Raw genomic sequence first — 15,822 nt, forward strand, 5'->3', positions numbered from 1 at the left:
CTCCCCCCCAGAGGGGCGCGGGCTGCTCTGCCCCAGGCCCAGCCTGCTCCATGTACACCTGGGTTGAGAGCCTGAGCTCTCAGCTGCGCCTGTCAGCTGCGTGGGAAGGTGTTGCCTTGTAGGAAGGTGATCAGAAGTTGTGGTTGCTGGGGCAGCTGGGTGGCTCAGTTGGTTAAGCATCCGACTTTGGCTCAGGTCATGATCTGTCTCATGGTTCATGAGTTCGAGCCCCATGTCGGGCTCTGTGCTGACAGCTCGGAGCCTGGAGCCTGCTTCAGATTCTGTGTCTCCCTCTCTCTCTGCCCCCCTCTCCCCCCAGCTCTCAAAAATAAACGTTAAAAAAAAAAAGTCGTGGTGTCTGACACAAATTCCTGGTAGATGTTCCTTGGTAATTGTGAAAACATCCTGTTTATTGTGAAGGCAGCATGCGTGTAGGCAGCAGGGGACCTTGTACCTGCTGAGCATGAGGGGTCAGTGTGGTGCATCCTGCCCTATTTACCAGTGCCTCTGTCAGTGTCCTGTGCCTGCTGTAGGCTGAGTGTGGCTCTGATTATGGAAGTAACGAACCTGTGTTAAGGGACTTACTCGTCGGACCCTCGGGGAAGAACCCACGGTGCTCTCTGGGCCCTCTGTGTGCTCACAGAGCTGTGAGCAGGCCGGTGCTCTGTAGCAGGCTGGCCCTGTCAATGCAGCCCAGGGCTGTGCGAAGTCAGTTTCTTACAGGATCAAAGAGAAATGTGCTTTGATCACTTACTGTTTTCCCTCCCATAGATGGACAGCTCTTCTTAGCCCCACAAGCTGTCACTGAACCCCAAATATGGGTAAAACTATAATTCCTGAAAATAACCAACAGTAAAAATACACAGTGTGTACCTTTTCTTTTTTTAGACTAAGAGCGTGCGTGAACAGGTGAGGGGCAGAGAGACATTCTCGAGCAGGCTCCACCTCCAGCGCAGAGCCCAACCCGGGGCTCGATCTCACAACCTTGGGATCATGACCAGAGCTGAAATCAAATCAGCCGCTCAACCAGCTGAGCCCCCAGGGACCCCTAAAGTGTGTACCTTTTAACAAAAAACGTATATCCATTAATTTTTTTCTCTTTTCAAGAAAAAAATGCCAGCAGAGCTGCAGGTCCAGCTGGTGGATGTCCTGCTGAAAGACAATGACTCCCTCACGAAAGCTCTGTGCACAGTGACCCAGGAGAAGGCTGAGTTGCGCCTGGCGGTGTCCCAGCTGGAGACGTCTCTGAAGCAGCACCTGCTGAAGGGCCGTGTCCGGAGCGTACGTACTGGTGCTTCTGCTCGGAGATGGCGTGAACCGGGCTTCCTCTGGGCCGTGGGCTTGAGTGCTGGTTCTTTCCAGTTAGCTGTCATGGGCTCTGACCTCCCCAAGATGCCAGATGCCTTATATAACATTTCAGCAGGTTTTCCACTTTGTACACAGACACGGGACCCTTGCCGGGAGATGATGTTTGATACATGTTCATGAAAAGAAATCTGTTCGTTTGACTTTTACGTAATGAAAACGACCTCAATTTTCCTGATTGTATAGTTTGGTAGACTTTCTTCTTAGAATGCCTGATTTTTTTTTTCTTTTATATTTAGATTGTCATGTCCCTGATTTTACTTTTATGATGAAAAAATTTTTAATTGTTTTTTGGACTTGTATGCAGTAAAATCTGCCCCTGGTAGGATGCCATTTGAGTTTTCACACACATGTGGATTCTCGTGCCCCGTGTGACCACACTGTTAGCGGAGCACATGGCCCAGCAGCACATCCTGTTCCCGGCTGCCGGCAGGCACGGCCTGGCTCTCTGTGGTTTGCCTTCTCCCGGTGCCACAGAAGCGGGCCCACACGGTGTGTAACGTTTCGGAGGGCTCCTCACTTCTCTCCTAGCGCCCACGAGATCATGCTGGGCGTTGGCGCATCAACAGCTCCTCTCTCGTGCTGCTGAGCAGCGTCCGTGCACAGATGTGCCTCAGTTCAGCCGTCTGGCTGCTGGAGAATATTGGGGTTATTTCCAGTGCTCAACGATTGTGGTCAGTGCTCCTGGAAGCTGCTGTGAGCAGGGTTCGTTTCTCCGGTGTAAATACCCAGGAGGGGACGCCGTGTCCCGTCACATTTCTGCCGAACCCTGCCGAGTGCCCAATAGCTGCACCATTTCACTTGCCCTTGAACGGAACGTGGGAGTCCGGTCCCTCAGCATCTGCACGCTTGGGGTGGGCGGTGCCTTTTCTTGTAGCGTCCCGCAGTGCGCGGCGACATCTGTGTTTCTTCTTTAGTGAAGAGTCCTTCCAAGTCTTTGCCCACTTGTGTTTTTTTCCCCCTTTATCTATTTGCATTGAAATCCAAGTTAACATATAGCATAATAATGATTTCAGGAATAGAATGTAGTAGTTCATTACTTATACATAACACCCAGTACTCATCACAACAGGTGTCCTCCTCGGTGCCCATCACCCATCTAGCACATCCCCCACCCACCTCCGCTCCATCAGCCCTTAGTTTGTTCTCTGTATTTAAGAGTCTCTTAGGGTTTGTCTTCCTCTCTGTTTTTATCCTATCTTTGCTTTCCTTCCTATATGTTCATCTTTTTCTTAAATTCCACATATGAGTGAAATCACACCATATCTTTCTCTGATTTATTTTGCTTAGCATGATACCCTATAGTTCCATCCGTGTAGTTGCAAGTAGTCTTCGCCCACTTTTAAATGGCATTGTTTTCTTATTTTGTTGTGTTTCCAGTTCATATATTGTGGTATGTTTTGCAAATCTCTTCTCCCAGTCTGTGTTGTCTCTTCTGCGTAGGTAGTACTCTTTGCAAAACAACAGTTTTAATTTTAATAAAGTCAATTTGTTTTTTTATGGATTGTGCCAAGAGGCTTATAGTTTTACTTCTTACGTTTAAGTCTAGGATCCATTTTGCTTTGATTTTTATTTTTATTTTTATTTTTTTTTTGGTCTGAGGGTTAGGTCAAGGATATCCAGTTATTCTGGCATACGTTGAAGATTGTCTTTTGTTAGCAGTTTGTCTTTGCCAAAGTCAGAAGTTGCTCCACAGTTGTGTGTGTGTGTGTTCTCTGTTCTGGTCTCCTGGCCTTCACCAGCTGCCTGATAGGTGTGGGTGACAAAACCTCCTCCAGTTACACATTGGTGATCATCGCATTCTATGAACATACTAAAAACCTGTTGAACAACTGTTTTCAGAGGATAAGTTTTATGGTATGTGATTTATATTTCAATAACGCTATTATAGAGGTTTAGGCAAGCATTGACATCTTGACTGTATAACTGTAACTGTTATTGAATTTAGCGGTATTGAATCTTCCCATCTGTGAACTTGGGATGTCCCTTCATGTATTTAAATCTCTTAAAATTTCTTCCTTTTTTTTTTCTTTTCTTTTCTTTTTTTTTTCTATGTTTGTTTATTTTTGAGAGAGAGAGAGAGAGCATAAGCAGGGGAGGGGCAGAGAGAGAGACACACAGAATCCGAAGCAGGCTCCAGGCTCTGAGCTGTCAGCACAGAGCCCAACACGGGGCTCAAACCCACAAATTATGGGATCATGACCTGAACCAAAGTCAGACATTCAACTGACTGAGCCACGCAGGCATCCCATAAAATTTATTTCTTAAACATGTTGTAGTCATCAGCATTCATATTCTAAAAACATTTTGTTAGATTTTTACCTAAATATTTCATTTTTCAGGGGCCTGTTGTAAATGGTACTTTTCAAATGTTTTGCTTTCCAATTATTCATGGCTAGTGTATGGAAACACATCAACATTCATAGGTTTGCCTTGACCTTAGATGTCCTGTGACCTTGCTAACCTCACTTTTTAACCCTCGAAGTGTTTCTGTAGGATTTTCTACATGGACAATTACATCATCTGCGAATAGAAAGTTTTATTTTTTTCTTTCCAGTGCAAATACCTTTGATTTTCTTTTCTTGCCTGGTGTACAGGCTGGACTTCCAGACTTGGAAGTGTTTGTGCAGGCGTGGTCCTCCGTCTTGGGGGTGGCCTTTGCTCTGTCACTGTGAAGGGTGGTGAGCAGGTACTCACGTGAAGGCCCCGGCCTTAGTGTGCAAAGACTGTATCCTGAACAGATGTTTAATTTGTTATGCTTTTTCTTCACCTGTTGATATGGTGATGTGTTTTGTCTTGTTCGGTCAGTTAACATGGTGCGTTACGTTGATTTTTGGATGTTGACTATCTTGTGGCACCAGGAAAAGCCCCACTTGGTCATGATGTCTTATTATTTTTATATATTGTTGGGTTTGATTTGCTAATATTTTGTTGAGCATTTTTGTATCTGGGTTCACGAGGGATTTTAATCTGGAGTTGGTTTTTTGTTTTTTATTTTTATATTGTCATTGTCTGGTTTTGGCCTCATAAAATAAGATGAAACATGTTTCCTCTTTTTACTTTCTGGAAGAAATTACATAGAGCTGGTATTTATTTCTTCCTTAAATATTTGTTAAAATTTAACCAGGAAACCACCTGGGCCTAGTGTGGGTTGTTTTTCAGCGGGTTGTTTTTCAACCACCCCCGCTGAAAAACGGGTGGTAGTTAGTGATGGACTTGATGTTTCTGGTGCTGGATGGAGGGAGAGGGTCCCGTGAAAGTCAGTTTGTCCAGCTGGTTGGTGTCCTGTGGCCTTTTGAGCTGTCTCCTCCTTGTTTGCAGTCACCACACGGGAGATACTGACATCACTGAACAGAATGGTGAATTTGTCTGTCTTCAAGCTCCATCCAGTTTTGCTTTGCGTGTTTGAAGCTCTGGTGGGAGATAAAGTAAAGGGACCTCTGTACTGGGGAAGTAGGGTCCAAGCACTAAGGAGACTCAGGACTTCCGTTCTTTGATGTGAGAAGTTATAAAAGCTGCACGTTTTAATCTTTTTTTTTTTTTTTAAGTTCATTTGTGTATTTTGAGAGACAGAGACAGAGCATGAGCAGGGGAGGGGCAGAGGGAGAAGGAGAATCCCAAGTAGGCTCCACACTGTCAGCACAGAGCCTGATGTGGACCTCGGACCCACAAACCGCGAGATCATGACCTGGGCTGAAGTCAGACACTTAACTGACTGAGCTACCCAGGCACCCCGAAAGCTCCGTGTTTTACTCTTGATGAAAGCTGTCATCAGCACCAGTTCACAGCCCTGTCTGCTTCTCTGGAACTTGCTCACAGGTGTTTGGAGGTCCCTTGTTGAAGGCATCCTGTTGGCCCTGTGGGACTAAAGCCCAGTCACCATTAGAGCACTTTTGTCCTTTATGTGAAAGTTCACAAGGAGATCAGGAAGTTATTTCTATTGAAGAAAAATTGACATACGATACTGTATTAGCTTCAGGTGTGTAACATGGTGGTTCGACACACACATCACAAAACGGGGACCACCCTGGGTCTGGTTACTAGCCGTCACCACACAGTTACTGTGTTCTCTCTGCTGCATCTTCTTTACGACTGGACATTTGTACCTCTTAGTCCCCTCCATCCATTTTGTCCGTTCCCCGACCCTCCTCTCTCTGGCCACCAACCAGTTTGTTCTCTTTGTCTGTGAGCCTGTTTCTAATCTGTTTTGTTTGTTCATTGGGCGTGTTTTTAGATTCCACATGTAAGTGAAATCAAATGGTATTGGTCTTTTTCTGTCTGACTTATTTCACTTGGCATAATACCTTCGAGGTCCATGCATGTTGTCATGGACACTTGGGTGGCTTCTCTATCTTGGCTCTTGTAGATAATGCTGCCGTTAACATAGGGTACAGGTCTTTTTTCACATTATCTTTTCATTTTCTTTGCGTAAATACTCAGATGTGGAGTTACAGGATTGTATGGTAGTTCTGTTTTTAACTTTTTGAGGAACCTCCACAGTGTTTTCCAGAGCAGCTGCACCAGTTTGCATTCCCACCAGCAGCGCAAGAGGGTTCCCCTTTCTCGGCGTCCTCGCCAACATCTGTTGTTTCTTGTCGTTTTGGTCATAGCCATTCTGACAGGCGTGAGGTGGTATCTCATTGTGGTTTTGACTTGTATTTCCCTGATGAGGAGTGATGTGGAGCATCTTTTCAGGTGTCTGTTGGCCACTTGGATGTCTCCTGGGAAAACTGTTCAGATCCTCTGCTCATTGGATTGTTTGTCATACTGAGTTGTATGAATTTTTAAAATATATTTTGGATGTTCACTTCTTATTGGATGTATTGTTGGTTGATGGTTTCCTTTGCTTTTTTAGTTTGGTGTAGTCCTACATAATTTTTGCTTTCGTTGTAGGAAATCAGTGTTTTCAAGGAGTAAGTCACAGTCTGTGAGTGAACTGGTGGGGCATTTTGCCCTTCATGTCCAAGACAATTTCCATTTCTAGAGTGTTTCTTTCCAGAAAAGCCCAGGCTGTGTTTTAGAACCAGGAAAACAAACATCTGTCCTTTTCCTTCTTCCTCATCATGGGTCCGGCGAGGGCCCTTCCACGGGGTCACCCTGGTGCTAGGCTCCTCCTTTCAGCCAAGTCCTGGTGCTGGGGGCTGGTGCCACCAGGCTGCCTTTGATTCCTGTTCCAGACTGAGGGGCGGAGGTCACAGTGCACATGGCCCAAATACTTGGAGCTCCCTCTGGCCTCAGTAACAGGTCCTGGTTGTCCGATGTGGGCGGTCCCTTTGTTGTCCTCACTGTGGGATCCTCCTCCTCTGTTAACGCGTCCCTACTGGAGCTCTGGGCGTCTTCCACACACATCGTGGTGTCCAGGCCATGCTGTGTGCATTTGGACACGCTGCCTGGTCATGACATCCTCAGTGTGCGTGGCACCCATGTGGGGCCCTTGCTGAGGTTTCCAAGAGTGTGATTTGTTGGTGCTGGAGTAGAACCAGGGATTCACACCTGCCAGGAGTTAGCATTTCTAGGACCAGAGAGTATGAGGGTGTTTAACAGGCTTAGCACTTTGAATTCAGGGTTCTTTTCATAATTATTTGGATTTTGTTTTTAATAAAAATGTACCTTGTGTGCAGTCATACTTCAATAAATGCTATGTAGCAACTACCCGTGAGTATTATCTGATTGATAATACCACGTGACAGCTTAGGCACCAGCGAAAAGAGGCTGAAGGTGGCCCAGGCATGGCCCACATCATGGCATTCGGGAGATGTGCGCCCAGCCCCCTTGCACCCGGGGTGGGCCTCCCCCTGGAAAGACCCCTGGGGGAGCAAGAAACAAGCCGTTTGAACATGACCCTGCCCCTGGGGCTGGGGTTCTGAGGGGTCATCTCCTGCCGACTCTGCCCTCGGCCATGTTTCTCAGGGTACCCCTCTGTTGGCTCAGCCGTGTGGACGATGCCGTGTGTGGTTCGTTACAGAGGCCGGACAGGTCTTCATGGAGGCAAGACAGGGCGGTGTCACAGAGCTCACCGCGACAGCCGGAGGCAGGGTTGCCCGCAAGCGAGGATGCAAACCCCTGCAGCATGAAGGTAAGGGCGGGTCTGGGGGCCGTGTTGGGTGTGCAAGGTGTCACCTGCTTGGTGCCCTTTGTCTGTTTTTATAAAGACTGTCTATTTCTAGAGCAGTGTAAGGCTCACAGCAGAATTGAGGGGAAGGTGCGGAGACGTCCCACACCTGAGCGAGCCTGCATGGACGGGTCCCGGTCACCCAGAAGCACGGTGCATGGCGGGGCTTGCTCTCGGTGGTGCACACTCTGTGGGTCCGACAGTCGTGTAGGGACAGGTGGCCGCCCTTACGTGTCTTGCAGAGTCGCTTCCCCTAAAAATTCTCTGCTGTGCCTGGTCATTCTCCCTCCACGCCTAAAATCCTGGTGCTTTAAAAACCCTGGCCTGTTCATTGTAGCAGCAAAAGCATTCTTGTGACATGGGGTTCCCCTGGACCTGAGCACAGCTGCCAAAACACGTACCCGCCCTGTGCCTGTTTCCAGCCGGGAGACATGCTGGTTCTAGCTGTCGAGCTGTCGCACATGAGGGGAGTTCAAGTGAGAACACCTCCATCCGAAAGCTGGCCCCATTCCGCACAAACCTCGTGTCTGTGCTTGGAGTCCCGTTAGACCACAGTCTCCACACCCTGAAAGGGCCCTGCTCATCATGTTGGCCCTGAGGTTTGTGCTCTGAGCCCTCTCGAGTGAAAAATTGTGTCACAGCATTGGGGTATAAGGACATACCTCTCTATGTGACTTGAGGGATTTCCCACAGCCCCTGAGATGTCCAGGGGGCCCAGGATGAGACCCCACCCCGCCACAGGAGCGCACCTTAGCTTGTGGTCAGATTCCTGGGGTCTTTGGGGGGCTCCCTTGAGGCTTGGAAAGGAAGTCTGTGGTCTCCCTTTTGTCTGATACAGGAGATCAAACTCTGCACAGCAAAGCCGTCCCTGGGGACAGAGGTCACACAGGGCTGATGTGACAATTTGCTGAGAAGGAAAACAGTCTGGTTCTTTTTCTTTTTCTTTTTTTGAAGATTTATTTATATATTGAAGTTGTCTCTATGCCCAACGTGGGGCTTGAACTCACAACCCTGAGATCAAGAGTCGCACGCTCCACCGACTGAGCCAGCCAGGTGCCTCTGTCTGGTTCTTTTTAAAGCACAATGGTACAAACGTACTGTACAACTTCTGTCAGCAAGATGTCTTTGTTCCATGATTGTTTTGCTTTTTTCTTCTTTCAGATGGAAAAACTATATCTGCATTATTTGAGAGCAGAAAGCTTCAGAAAGGCTCTGATTTATCAAAAGAAGTATCTTTTACTATTGATCGGTGGATTCCAGGATTCTGAACAAGAAACACTCTCCATGATCGCTCATTTGGGAGTATTTCCTTCCAAAGCTGATAAGAAAATTAGCACATCTCGCCCTTTTACAAAGTTCCGAACTGCCGTCAGGGTTGTGATCGCAATATTAAGGTAATCTTCGCAAGCAGGAGGCACATTGGGCTTAGTCCTCCGTTGTCTTACTGTGCAATTACATTCTTTTCTAAGATGATGACACTTGAGGCCTTAAAGTATACGTGGCATTTGCCTTCAAGAAATCATGTTGTGCAAAACTGTCAGCTGCCTTCTGACACCAGAAGATTGAGGGATGCCTTTTTATCACAAAACGTGCCTTGCCCCTTGATGGGTCTCTCTCAGGGTCCCTTCTGATGACAGGCACATCTGATCAAGTTCGAAACTGCATTTCACTGCTTCAGATTGCAGTTTCCTGTATTTTAGTCAAATTTGTGCTCCATAAAAAGGGCCAGGTGCATAGGAACAGGGGACCCACACGAGGTGCTGTTTTCCATCGTGAGTATGAGACCACTCCTGGGGGAGGGGAGGCTGTGGGGGTCCCACCAGCCTCAGACGCCGCTCACTGTCCCAGTCGTTTGTTTACACAGGGTCTCTTTTGGGGGACAGGTATGTGACTCTGATGTGATTGGAAATTTTGACCTGTTCAAAATTAACAGTGATGAGAATCCATTTTATGTTATAATTGTAAGATGTGCTGAATTTCTAAAAATGTTTGTCCCAGTAAGAATTGTACTGCTGTATCCGCTCCATGATGCCCACAAGGTGTGTCCTCAGGCCCCAGCCGTCTGTGGGAGGGTACACGCTGGACGCAGTAGCTGGGTGGGCTGCCTTCCCTGGCTTCTCTCCCCCAAGCTGCAGAGGGTGGTGGGAGCCCTGCTCCCCGTAGAGACTGAGCACCGGCCATTCCGGTCCATCAGGGTTCCTTGCTCTCGTGCTCTCAACTCTCAGCCTCAGGCCACTTAGTCCCCTCACCTCTGAGTTCTGACCAGAGACCACCCCCCCCCCATCTGTGTGTCCATCTGTCTGTCTGTCCATTCTGCGTTTTTGGACAGGAAGCCTGGTAGGTGGTCTGTGGGGCTGGTAAGCAGTCCCAAGGCCCCGCCGCCAGCACTCCTGACGGTGGGGGAGCATTTTCAGCGGCAGTGGCTTGATGCGAGGCAGACATGCCTTCTAAGAGGGCCTGTGGTCAGAGAGGCAGCGGTGCCTGGAGCAACAGCCAGCAGGAAGGCCCGCTCTGAAGGGCGTCCACTCAGCCACAGAGGGTCCGTCCCAGGAGGGGTCAGGGAGCCCCCCCCCCCCCCACCAGTGCTGCTCCTCCCGACACCCACCTGGCACTCCTCAGTCTTCTGACCAGGAGCGCCTGCGGCAAAAGCCTCTGTCTTTGCGCCTTTTGTCCTGAGCCATTAGATGGCGTTAGTGGCGAAGGGAGCAGGTGTTGCAGACTGATTTGAACCGGGGTCTGTGAGACTCTGAGCTGGTGGGCATCGGGCGGTTGTGGGGGCTGTGGCAAGGAAGGTGCTGAGGGCACAGGCATCGAGGTCACCACAAAGACAGTGGGGGCCCACCTGAGTCTGATTCCAGTCGTAGATCACGTCTGGATTTTCGTTGTTCTTTTCACTCCTATTTGCTCTAGTTTTCAACGTTTTGTGTCCTTTTTTTTCCTTTGTAGACTGCGTTTTTTGGTTAAGAAGTGGCAAGAAGTAGATCGAAAAGGAGCTGTTGTGCAAGGCCGAGCGGCCCGCCCAGGTGGGCCCCCTGCTTAACCCCTTTCCGCCGGGAGCCAGGTGCTGGCTGAGCCCATTGGAGACGCAGTAAAGCAAATATGAAATCAGTACATCCAGGGACGCTGGCAGCGAGGCGAGATGGCTTCAGAAGGAAAATGGCTTTAACGTTGGGAAGCGTAGAAAAACCCAGGGTTTACACAGTTAATGGTTGAAAAAATGTAGAAATGCTAAATATGTTGACCAATAACTCATTTAGTAGAAGGTCCATCTTACTGTCCAAAACCAAGTGATGTTCTGCTTGGTATGGCCACATCTGTCCTTGGGGCACCGCTGCCTGCTGGATCAGCCACACCTGGTCCCCAGGTGCCATGCTGACCCACGCACAAGCACAGAGAATGCCCCTGTCATGGGGCACGCGGCCCCTTGTCCTCTGGGGCTTCGGGGGCCTGGTGGGAGGCTGCCAGTAGGCGGTGCCCCCTGAGCTCTGCCCCCAGGGCTGACCCATCAGGGGACTGGGCTTCCCTAGTCACTGATCAGCTTTGGTTCCTACCTGTTTGTTACTTCTTGAAATAAAAACGGCTTTCCGACCTTCAGGCCTTTAGGAGAGTTTTCTCCTACACCAGGTGCACCTGGTGGTCTCCAGGGTTCTGCCTCTCCCTCTTTGGAGACCTCTCCTCAAAATGGGGAGGAGGAACACCCTCCTCACTACTGCCCCCAGGATCCCCTGGAGGCACTGCCCGCATGCGTGCTGGGGTCAGGTCAGCCCTGCAGCCAAGGGCAAAACACAGGTGATCAAAACTCAGGGTTCTTGTAGAGCTTTTTTTTCTTTTTTAAAATAAGAACAGTTCCATTCATTCATTCATTCATTCATTCATTCATATTTTAAAGAGAGAGCACCAGTGGGGAGCGGAGCAGCAGGAGAGAGAGAATTTTAAGCAGCTCAGTGTGGAGCTTGTGGCAGGGCTCAGTCCCCCGACCGTAGGATCATGACCTGAGCTGAGATCGAGTCGGACACTCAACTGACTGAGCTGCCAAAGCGCCCATAGAGTTCTTTATTTTTTTTTTTTTTTTTTTTTTTTTTTTTTAATTTTTTTTTTCAACGTTTATTTATTTTTGGGACAGAGAGAGAGCATGAACGGGGGAGGGGCAGAGAGAGAGGGAGACACAGAATCGGAAACAGGCTCCAGGCTCTGAGCCATCAGCCCAGAGCCCGACGCGGGGCTCGAACTCACGGACCGCGAGATCGTGACCTGGCTGAAGTCGGACGCTTAACCGACTGCGCCACCCAGGTGCCCCGCGTTCTTTAAAACAATTTTTAGGGGTGCCTGGCTGGTTCAGTTGGTGGAGGATGTAACTCTTGATCTCAGGGTTGTGAGTTCGAGCCCCACATTGGGTGTAGAGATGGCCTAAAATAATAAAAAAAAAAAAAATTCAGGGGTGCCTGGGTGGCTCAGTTGGTTAAGCGTCCAACTTCGACTCAGGACATGATCTCACGGTTCATGGGTTTGAGCCCCTTGTTCGGCTCTGTGCTGACAGCTCAGAGCCTGGAGCCTGCTTTAGATAGATACTTTGTCTCCCTCTCTCTCTATCCCTTCCCTGGTCACACACACCTTCTCTCTCAAAATTAAATATTAAAAAACATTTTTTTAAATCTCTAAGGCATAATTTTTATAAATAGGGTATTTTTAAAATGTTTGAAGTTGCCATGCAGATCTTAAAAGCTTAACTTTTGGTAGAGGGTCCTTCCTACTAAAAGGCATTCATCTCTTTTCCTATTCCCTTTGTTGTTAAACGATTGTGGGGGAAGGATTCCTGATGCCACGGCAGCAGCCTCCACCCAAAACCAGCACGTCCCCACCAACCCGGGATGCATCCTCCAGCCACACTGGGGACCCTGTGCCGAAAGCTTCCCCGTGCAAGAGGGAGAGGTGAGTGTACTTCGAGGCTGCGTTTTCACTGCAGCCGGGCCCGCGCCGTAGCGCAGCCGCTGTGCACGGGGCTGTCTCCAACCGCGGGACCCCTCCCCAGACGTGCACACAGCCACGCAAGGCCTTGGTGGGCTCACCATAGTTCTCTGGGATTGGGGTTTTGCACACATGATATTATCTCTGTACTTAGCACTCAGTTGGCAGTTGAGATGTTACAGCAACACAGTTAAACATCCATAGGTTATTTTAGGTGGGGAAGAGCCCTTTTCATTTTAAGAGATAGGAGCACTTGTGGTTGGATGGTAGAATGCAGGTTTGTTTAAAAATTAAATTGAGGAAAGCTTTCCATAATGGCCTAAGGGTTTGAGCCAGGATTATATGGAATCGGCACGTCCTGAGGCCCTGGTGGGGGTGGTGGGATGTGGCCCTGCCTTGTCCCCAGAGCGTGTTTTCCCAACAGAGGGATTTCTCATCCAGGTGCTAATTACGGAAGATGTGACTTCCGTTGCATTTCTGCAGATTGAACCATGTGACCATCCTGTCCAAATGCTCGTGTGAGGAAATCTAGAGCAGGAGTCATTTATGTAATTCTTTCAACAACATGACCTCCAGTGTTTGCAACACACCCTTAAAATGTGTAGCAGAATTCAGTTTGCATCTTTGTGGGTGTTTGCACACACATCCAGTCTTCTGTTTCTCTGAGTGAGCTTTCCAGAGCAAGCTCCACTCTTAGGGTACAGCACTGTCTCCGAAGTGCCATTGACCGGCATTCGCTCCTTCACCCCATGCCCCTGGCTGACGGTGGCATGTCAGTGCAGACCACACTTCAGGAGTGTGGCGACCACTGGTGTGGCTGTCCCAACAGGAGAAGTGGTGCAGTACACACAGGCGCCACAGCCGTGCCACGGGGCAGCCCAGGCGCATGTGCTGTGCGTCCGGGTCTTGATCTCCTGTGCTGATGACGTTCCACCAACGTGTGCAGTTCCTCAGGGAGACATATCATGAAAGTTTTGGCTTTGGCCCAGCCACGAGCAAGTCAGGGAACGCACACGTGTCCACTCTGTGTGGGGAAGGCAGAGGTTCCTGGTCTGGTGGCCGAGGCCTCTCCAATGTGGACGGGGTGAGGATGAACAGGAAGTGTCCCTACCCTGAGAGACAGTGACAGCAGAGGACCAGGAGGAAGATGCACTGAGTAGGGACCAGAATGGGACGGGTTGTACCTCCAGTGAAGGGGACAGTTCGGGACCATCGGAAAAGTCCCGTGGGTAGTTGGGTCACCCTCAGGGCACAAAGAAGAGGTGGGTCTGAGGGACAGTGGTGCAAAAACCAGTTGGGATAATGAATTCATACATGACGATTTTATGAGTAAAACCATAGTATACAGTAAGTTTTAGTCATTTTAAGCCTGCAACATTTTATAGAAGTTGGTTTTTAAAAGCATTACATAGCATTTTTAAAAAATGCCTTACTTTTGGGGCGCCTGGCTGGCTCAGTCTGCAGGGAGTGCAACTCTTGATCTCAGGGTCGTGAGTTTGTGCCCTGCGTTGGGCGTAGAATTTGCATACATATGTACATACACACATACACGCATAACTACATTTTAAAAACCAAAACGAACAAACGCACACACACGTATGTACATGCTTCACTTTTTTTTTCGTGGTAAAGGATATGAAGGCGATGTTTGTCTGCTTCACCCCGTTCCCTGCTGCCTGTCTGTGCTCTGGGTGCTGACTTCCACTCTTGTTTTATGTGTTTGTTTGAAGATCCGCTCCATCCTCAAATTCAAAATCAGAAAGATCCCTGACTGCTTCTCAAGACCCTGAACATTCGTTGACAGAATATATTCATCATTTAGAGATGATCCAGCAAAGACTGGGCGGGGCACCTCCAGGTAATAAAAGTTCTCTGTTTTCCAAAATAACACACTGAACTCTGGGAACGAAAAGTAACATCGCAGAGGCTGTAGTATTCAGGTTAGCAAGTGTTGTTACTTTCGGTCTTAATAATTAACCATTGTTAGTAGGATCGTTGGGTGAAGGCACCTCCAGAAGTGTGAGCAGTGTCTTCAGTGTGAGCGTGGGGATCCATTTGCTTGATCACTGGCTGGGCCTTTTGCTCCATTTTATGCTCACAGGGAACAAATAATTATGTTTCAGGATAGAATTTGTGGGGGCTTCTTCACTAATGTAGTTTAAATTTTAATTTTTTTTTTTTCAACGTTTATTTATTTTTGGGACAGAGAGAGACAGAGCGTGAACGGGGGAGGGGCAGAGAGAGAGGGAGACACAGAATCGGAAACAGGCTCCAGGCTCCGAGCTGTCAGCCCAGAGCCCGACGCGGGGCTCGAACTCACGGACCGCGAGATCGTGACCTGGCTGAAGTCGGACGCTTAACCGACTGCGCCACCCAGGCGCCCCTTCACTAACGTAGTTTAAGCCATTGTATATTTTAGTTGTAATTCTTATTTTTACCATAAATGAGATTAATTCAGTGGTACTGTTTCAGTATCATGAAATTCTTAAGAGACACATGAAGAGTTCTAATGAATTGCTACGTCATTTTTCTTTATTTTTAGATTGTACTTCAAAGAAATCCTGCCACCAGAAAATTAAACAATGAATAAAATCCTCGCGGCTCTTACCTACGACAATTCTACTCGAGGAGAAGATTGGGGTTCTTTTTCCTTTGTCTAAGGAAAGCTTGTGGCGTGGCATCTGGGCAGCACCCAGTCTCCCCACGTGCCTGAGATGCCAGCCCCCCTAGTGCGGCTCCTTAGGTGTTCTCACCTGTTTGTAATACTACAAAGCCAAGTGGAGTATATTCTGTGTAATTTCAGTACGTCTTAGGTCCTTACCTTCCTGAGGTGACGTGTGCGCTCATGAGTGACAGGCGTCTGCCCTGCCCCGGGCACATTGGCAGAGCCCCTGCCCGCCTCCTGTTGTTTATTTTCTTCAAGTGTACAGATGGGGACTTGGTGTAAAAACACAAACACACAAAAACCAAAAAGAATAAAAGTCCAGCACTATTTTATTTGTGAACGGCCCTTGTGTTGTGTTTCAGTCTTCTCCAATTTGCTTTATCAGTGGCAAGAAACCAAAACAGAGACTGGGAATTCCTGTATGTCAGGGTTTTCGGAGGGACACAAAGTGTTCCTCACCTGGTAAAGACAGGTAGCCACTTGCCTATTGCTGGGTCTTACTTGGTTTCCTAGTTGAGTATCTCCATGTGATTTCAGGACCTCTGAGTATGACATTTATTCTGCTGAGCATAGGCTTTAACACAAAACCATTTTTTCTGAATCACAGCTTACTTCCATGATAGATGTTCCTTCCGGCCTACAGCACCGGTGTGCGTCTGCACTTTCTGTGCAGCAGCTACCACGACTGTGAGGCCAGTTCCTTACAGCCTTTCCA

General features: G+C 48.4%; 1 protein-coding gene across 3 annotated transcripts in view; it reads left to right on the plus strand.

The window, feature by feature from the left end:
* PCNT (pericentrin) overlaps positions 1–15,450 on the plus strand; it is a 135,532-nt gene extending 120,082 nt beyond the window's left edge. For all 3 annotated transcript variants that reach the window (XM_047099257.1, XM_047099258.1, XM_047099259.1), the window contains 7 exons: positions 1,108–1,281; positions 7,331–7,441; positions 8,639–8,871; positions 10,424–10,500; positions 12,286–12,406; positions 14,173–14,300; positions 14,985–15,450. In XM_047099257.1, the coding sequence (XP_046955213.1) occupies positions 1,108–1,281; positions 7,331–7,441; positions 8,639–8,871; positions 10,424–10,500; positions 12,286–12,406; positions 14,173–14,300; positions 14,985–15,028 (888 nt within the window). In that variant the 3' untranslated portion in view covers positions 15,029–15,450. The remainder of the gene's footprint in view (positions 1–1,107; positions 1,282–7,330; positions 7,442–8,638; positions 8,872–10,423; positions 10,501–12,285; positions 12,407–14,172; positions 14,301–14,984) is intronic.
* Positions 15,451–15,822: the final 372 nt, after the last annotated feature.

The sequence above is a fragment of the Lynx rufus genome, unplaced genomic scaffold (genome assembly GCF_022079265.1).
Source record: "Lynx rufus isolate CCGP_SWC_20201006 ecotype Redwood Valley unplaced genomic scaffold, mLynRuf1.p SCAF_5, whole genome shotgun sequence".
Classification (NCBI taxonomy): domain Eukaryota; kingdom Metazoa; phylum Chordata; class Mammalia; order Carnivora; family Felidae; genus Lynx; species Lynx rufus.